Below are 7,241 nucleotides of genomic sequence, written 5' to 3' on the forward strand. Positions count from 1 at the left end.
GGTAAGTGCATGATATAAACCTTGTTGTTGTTTGAATCGGGCATTAGTACTCCCCTTATAATATGCATGATGTACGCTCGAGCAGCGCACATCAACTCTCCTTCAGTGGCATTAGCTGATAAGTGTCCAAATTTTCCTTTCAGCCATGTAAATTTCAAGCTCGAAAAATTTGACTCATCATCGTCGGGCGAGTCTCCTAGTAGGCTATAACATAGTGCAGCCAACTCAGCAAATGCACTTACTCCCGTTACGGGACTCCCGTCGATTGGGAGCCCAAGCTACAGTGCAACATCCTCTAAAGTCACTGTGCACTCCCCACACGGAAAATGAAAAGTGTGGGTCTCCGGGCGCCACCACTCCACTAGTGCAGATATTAAATTGTATGGCAAGTCGAACGTCCGGATCAATGCTGTTGACCCGAATCCAGCTTGTTCCAAGTAGGGCATCAATCGTTCATCCGGGGGATATCCTATACCATTCACCCGATCCCTTAATACGCGGTACGAGCCCTGATAGTGTTAAATTACAGAAAATAAATATTAGGATAAATGATTTCTTTCTATATATTACGTATATCCTTTTTTAATAGAACCCGTGATTAACAAATAATAATATATTACTATATTATTAACCGCATCAGATATGTGAGGATCGTTGTTAATCAATCGAGCCATTGCGATGCCTGCAACTTCAAAACAAATTTTTGTTTTTAATTTCAATGTATTTTTCTTATTTTCAGATTTTTCTTATTTTATTACTTTCAAAAATATATTATTTTCAGTATTTTATTATTTTATATTATTTTAGTACATAAAGTTTGAAATGTATTAATTTAGTGTGTTTTTATATAAATTTAGTAAAAACCCTTATTTTGGCCATTTGTTCGTATTTTTCTTATTTTCGGATTTTATTACTTTCAAAAATGTTATTTTCATATTTTCATATTTTATATTATTTTAGTACATAATGTTTGAAATGTATTATTTTAGTGTATTTTATATAAATTTAGTAAAAACCCTTATTTTGGCCATTTGTTCGTATTTTTTATTTTCAGATTTTATTACTTTCAAAAATATATTATTTTCGTATTTTATTATTTTATATTATTTTAGTACATAATGTTTGAAATGTATTATTTTAGTGTGTTTTTTATATAAATTTAGTAAAAACCCTTATTTTGGCCCTTTGTTCGTATTTTTCTTTTTTTTCGGATTTTATTACTTTCAGTAAATATACTATTTTCATTTTTATTTCTTTTTTATTTTATTTTTCATAAACATATTTTTAAGGTATTTTATTTTTAATACTATTTTTGTAAAAAATTTCATTACAACATGCTAAATAAATTTCATAAAAATATATCTAATCAACATAAAACACACTTAACAAATAAATTAAATAAAATAATAAAACATAGAATGTACATAACATAAATAATAAAACATAAATAATAAATAAATAATAACATTAATAATAAAATAATAAGACATAGTATGAACATAACATAAATAATAAAACATAGAATGTACAAAACATAAAAATTAAAATTAAATTATGAATGAATGAAAATATAGGTAAATATAAACATACCTTAATATCTCTTTTAATCAAATAATACCTTGCAAAAAATAAATTTAAAGTTAAATCTCAATTAAATCAAAACCAATCACATTATAATAATAACAACAAAAATAAACAAATTTCTTTTATACCATTACTTACTCTATTAAAAAAAATACCTTTCTTTGTTTTTTTCGGGCAAGTTACCAAAAAAAGCCCTATTTTGTTTTAAATTTACCGAAATGGGCCCGGTATTTTATTATTTACCGGAATGGGCCACTTTCCCCGAAATCGCGTCCACGTCGGTAGCGATGTTAGGGGCGATGTCGAACATCGCTACGTCGGTAGCGCTTTGCTTACGTGGACACAAATCGCACCTACGAGGACGCAATTTGCTGACGTGGATGAACAGTTTATGTTTTATAGCTTGGAAAACTTTGAAAGGCCATAACTTTTCGCTCGGTTGTCCGATTGAGACGATTTTTTATTTGAATAACTTTTCGAGATCTACACGACAATGTAAGCAGAAGGCGGTTTGCATGATTTTGTCGAAAAAGATCCTTTTGCCCTAAATTTTGATTTTTTCGGTTTAAATTTGAATTTTGAAACATTCAAATCATTATTTTCCTTATTTATTTTAAGTAAACACCGAATTTTTTTACGAATTGTTGTATTGTTTTTTCGATTTGACACGTGTATGGAATAGGTGCGATAAATCGTTAGAACGTAAGTAATATAATTAAGATAATAACAGATTTCTATAATATGTCAATTAATTAGTTTAGCTTAGTTGGTTAAGATCCTTGCTCTTTTCCTTAGTACCTTGGTTCAAATCTTGTTGGTAACAATTTTAAATCTTTTTGTACTTGTTGCTATTGATGTAATATTGAAGAGTTAATTGATTAAAAAATAAATACAAGTACAAAAGATTCAAAATTTATTTTTCAAAATACCAAAAAGCCCTATATTTTTAAAATTTATCGAAATGGGCCCAGATTTTATTTTTTGATTGTTGGAGTCTTTTTCACGTTGCGGGCGAAATCGCGTCCACGTTAGCGAGATCTTGGCGTGGACGCGATTTCTGGCGTGTACTCGACATCATACCGCGTGGACGCGATTTCCCGGAAAAGGACAATTCCGGTAAATAATTAAAAAATAGGCCTATTTCGGTAATTTTTGAAAAAAAAAAGGCTTTTATTAGTAAGTTGCCCGTTTTTTTCCTTTCTTTTTCCTTCCCTCCCTCTTCTTCTTCTCCTTCTCTTTTTCTTCCTTCTGCGCCTCCTTCCCCTTCTTTTTCTTCTCTTCTCTTCTTCTTTTCTTCTTCTTTCCTGCAGCTTTTTTTTGCCACTTTGGGGACCATTATAATGGTCCCAAAGACAAAGAAAGACAAAAAATACGGGCTGGGGTGTCGCCTGTGGCAGACCGTCGACCAGGGTCCTGTCACTTCCGTCAACTTTTTTTTTACTGTTTGTACCATTTTGGTACATAATAAAATTGTTGTACTATTTTAGTATTATTTTAATTTTTTTGTATTATTTGTGTAAAAAACCAAAAAAAATACTAAAATATTTTAAAAATCTCTAAAATTTAAAAACCAGCCACAGTTTTTGTTGACTTTGATGGGGCTGCACAAAACCCTTCTTAAATTAATGAAGTATTAAAAAAATGTATTTATTCCTTTACCTATTCTTAATTCTTAACTATTATCTGACTTTTCTTGGTTTTCTTTTACCAAATATCACCCTTTGATTTAATTATCAGAATCAGAACCCCAAATTGCAAGGCTCAGGTAATCTCGAATTACTATTTATTAAATAAAAGTTACTTTAGTTAAATTTTAATTATAAATATTAATAAGAATATTTTAAAATTTTAAATATTAAATGTAGATGATAACCATAGTGAGAATTTAGATCAAAATAAATGGTTTTAAATTTTAGATTTTGTATTTATCTTACTTGTTATTAAAATAGAACCCTTCTTTTTTCACCAGTGATTAAAGTAATATGGTTTCAGATTTAATTTCTTTTCTTTTTGAAAAAAATTGGAATGAAAAGCAATATATTAAGGTTACTAAGATTAATCAATTTGAGTAATAGGTATTTGTTTCACTTTTCTTGTGATATGCTTGAAATCAATCAAGAAAAAGATCACAAAATTTTAGAATGAAATGATCAAACATTAAATTTTTTTTACCCAAATTGATTAATCTTATAATAACTTTAATCTCTTGCTTGCCATTCCATTTTGTCTACAACAAAAAATTAAAATTGAAAGTAAAGATTATCCAATTTTTTTCACCCTAAGACGACAAATGCAGGGTGAAAAGAATAAAAAAAGACGGGAAAAATTGGGTGGTGTCGGTTTTATTTTGATCTAACGACTAAGATCATTTTGATTCTCATGGTTCTCATTTTAAAAGTTCTCACTATTTCCATTTGTAGCAAGAAGACACTGCCCATGGAATTCATATATTTCAATTATTTGAGCATACCAAATCATAGTATCTGTTGCAGTAGTCAACTTTCTTTATAGCAACTTCAATTGTCAGTCAAAATTTTATATAACAAACAACAATTTAAATTTAAATAATATTTTATTTTTTATATTAAAAATACAGTTTATAAATAATATTAATTAATGAAATTTCAATTGTACCTTTGGTAAAATTTACAAATATATTTCCATTGACATTAAATAAAATATGATTAACATATTTTTGTATAAAATTTAAATATTTTATTGAAATAATATATTAACAACAATTTAATTTATTATTTATTATTATTATTTCACTTAGGGTGTGATAAGTGTCTTGTGGGGTAAAGTTAAATATATAAATGAATGTGGTTATGGAATTTAAAATTTAAGTATTAAATATTTATTATTTTGACTACAAATTTATTTTTATCTTATGATTATACTTTTATTTAAGTAATAATTTTTTAATAATAAAAGAGAAAATGAATGATACTTTGATAGTCGAAACTCGTGGTTGTATATAAATTATAGATTATAGATTTATGTAGACCTTAATCAAAATTGGGCTTTGGGCCTTTGCCATTGGGCGTATCGCACGTGTTGTCGAACCAAATTCCTCCTACAATAATAAAAAGCAATTATTTTCTGCTTTTTCTTTATTTAGAAACCCAGATTCGCTCTCTCACTCTCCTATCTCTCAATCGGTATGCATCATCTCCCCTTCTCTCTTGATCTGTTCTTTTATATATATATATATATTTCTTATAAACCTTAATCAAGTAATTTTTCTATGTTTGATTGATTGAATTGTTTCGTTTTTCGTTTTGGTTGCAGATTTTAATCACTATGGCCAAGAGCTCCTTTAAGTTGGAACATCCCCTCGGTTCGTTCTTCTCTTTTAACTATTTTTCATATATCAATTGATTTTGATCTCGTGAAACCCCAGTTTCATTATTTTCCCCAATTATTCTACGTCAACCCTTGTAGTTTTTATTTCTTTTTGTTGTTGAAATTCTTAATTTTTATAGTGTTGTTGTTTTTCCAAGAATAGAAACTATTTTGAACGCCCGATTTAGGGAACAGACCGATCAGATAATTAGGGTTTCGAATAAGTGAGGATTATCATGTTTTATTTGTGATGTTAAAGTGTGTGTAGTTTTTCTCTTTTTCTATTTTTGGTGTCAGAAAGGAGGCAGGCTGAAGCTGCTCGGATTAGGGAAAAGTATCCGGACAGAATCCCGGTATGTAATGTTTGGTTGCTTTGTTTTTCAATGCAGCCCCATGTTTGTTTTCTCCTATGATTAGAAAGTCACATTGTTGTTTGATTGTTTGTTGTAGGTGATTGTTGAAAGGGCGGAGAAGACTGATGTACCTGAGATTGATAAGAAAAAGTCAGTTATTTTTCTTTGCATGTTTTCTTTAAGAACATTAATTTGATCATACATTTGTTCAAATATGTAATGTTGCTATTGGATATTAGTTTATCAATGCTTTGAAATGTAAGTGATCTCTTCTGGTAATCTTTTTGTTATCTTTTTCTTGTACTGTGGTTCTGATTTTGGTTCTTGACTTCTCTACTTTTGAGTTGTGGATTCCTTAGGTTCTAACTAATTCGAACCAAGAATTTCTGAGTTGGTAACCATTTCTATATGGGGTTTTTGCGGAAGGAAAGATATCATAGAAATGATCTCATTTGATGCTTGAATTAGATATGCTTTCAATGTGATCTACTGAATCTTTTCTTGTACTAGTTCTGAATTTTGCCTAATCTATTTTCTGTTTCCATTTGGCTCTGAATTAATATGATTTTATTCGATATGATGTGACTGTTATATTTTGTAGAGTAAAGCATATTCTTCGACAAGATGGTGTTTTTGATATGATCCTTCTATGTTTACCTTTTGGAACCTGATTCCAATTTTTGAACACTGATTCTCCATTTCTCGGCTGTATTTCACCTTTGCTTCCTTTGAAACTAAAGGTTTCCCTTGGGATTAATGCAGATATCTGGTTCCTGCTGATCTAACAGTTGGCCAATTTGTCTATGTTGTACGGAAGAGGATTAAGCTCAGTCCTGAGAAGGCTATATTCATTTTCGTGAAGAACATTCTACCCCCAACTGGTGAGTTGAACCTTGTAGATCTCCCACTCTTGTCTTAATTTCCGTGTTTCTTGTTTTGTTAAACGGTGTGTCATCATGTCTGTGCAGCTGCTATGTTGTCTGCCATATACGAGGAAAACAAGGACGAAGATGGTTTTCTTTACATGACTTACAGCGGTGAAAACACATTTGGGATCATTGAGGCACATGATCAAGATATATCCATGTGAGTATGGCTTGCGAAAAAAATAAAATTAGTTTAAGATGTAAATCCTCTTTGCTCTGTGTTAGTTGTAGGTGGATGTTGTCTTGCTTATATTATTAGTTCAATATTCTGTGTTAAATGGCCTCCTTTGACCATTTCTTCTGAAGTTGGTAACTAATATAGATGGATTAAGCGAAGTTTGCTTTGATATGGATGTGTGCCTTGGCACTTTGGAATATGTAAGTAGCTGAATCTGAATGCCAATTAGATATAGTGTATCTTGATGAAATTTTAGTCTGGGAATTTCTTATGGTGCATCCAAAGATTTATTGGGGTTCGACGGTGTCCATGGTGGGTTGGATTTGGGTCCTGCCTATATATGATGTGAACACTATACAAGCTTGCTCAAGCTCGATCCAAAGTATATCCTCAAATTCTATCAAATCCATTTTATATCTGTAATGTTAGGCTGCCCATATGTTTTCTAATATCAATAAATTTATATAATTTGTGTTCTATTAAAAATTTGAAACATGGACAGCTTATTATATTTTATAAATATTTATATTATAGTATTATATTTTTAATATTTAATTTTTCCGTGATAAATTTCATAAAATAAAAATAACATATTACAAAATTAAAAATGTGTTGGGTTTGCAAGCTCGCCTAGTTTTTAGTGTATATATATTTTTGAAATATAATATATTTGTAATATTATGAAAATATAATGTGTTTTAATTAATGAGAAGAAAAATTTAAGTTAGAACTGTTAATGTAAATATATAATTAATAATTTAGAATCTTAAAATATATTTATAATACACATGCAAGCAAGTAAAATTATTTGTGAATCAATTAAAAAATCTCAAAATTAAACATAAAATTTAAATA

At 29.4% G+C, this 7,241-nt stretch overlaps 1 protein-coding gene across 1 annotated transcript; it reads left to right on the forward strand.

Annotated features, from left to right (window-relative positions):
* The first annotated feature begins 4,669 nt into the window (after positions 1–4,669).
* Positions 4,670–6,636, forward strand: LOC105782881 (autophagy-related protein 8C-like). Its single transcript, XM_012607948.2, has 6 exons — positions 4,670–4,745; positions 4,876–4,924; positions 5,227–5,282; positions 5,380–5,432; positions 6,045–6,163; positions 6,251–6,636. The coding sequence occupies exons 2-6, from the start codon at positions 4,888–4,890 to the stop codon at positions 6,370–6,372; spliced, it is 387 nt and encodes a 128-aa protein (XP_012463402.1). The 5' UTR covers positions 4,670–4,745; positions 4,876–4,887; the 3' UTR covers positions 6,373–6,636.
* Positions 6,637–7,241: the final 605 nt, after the last annotated feature.

The sequence above is a fragment of the Gossypium raimondii genome, chromosome 13, assembly GCF_025698545.1.
Source record: "Gossypium raimondii isolate GPD5lz chromosome 13, ASM2569854v1, whole genome shotgun sequence".
Taxonomy (NCBI): domain Eukaryota; kingdom Viridiplantae; phylum Streptophyta; class Magnoliopsida; order Malvales; family Malvaceae; genus Gossypium; species Gossypium raimondii.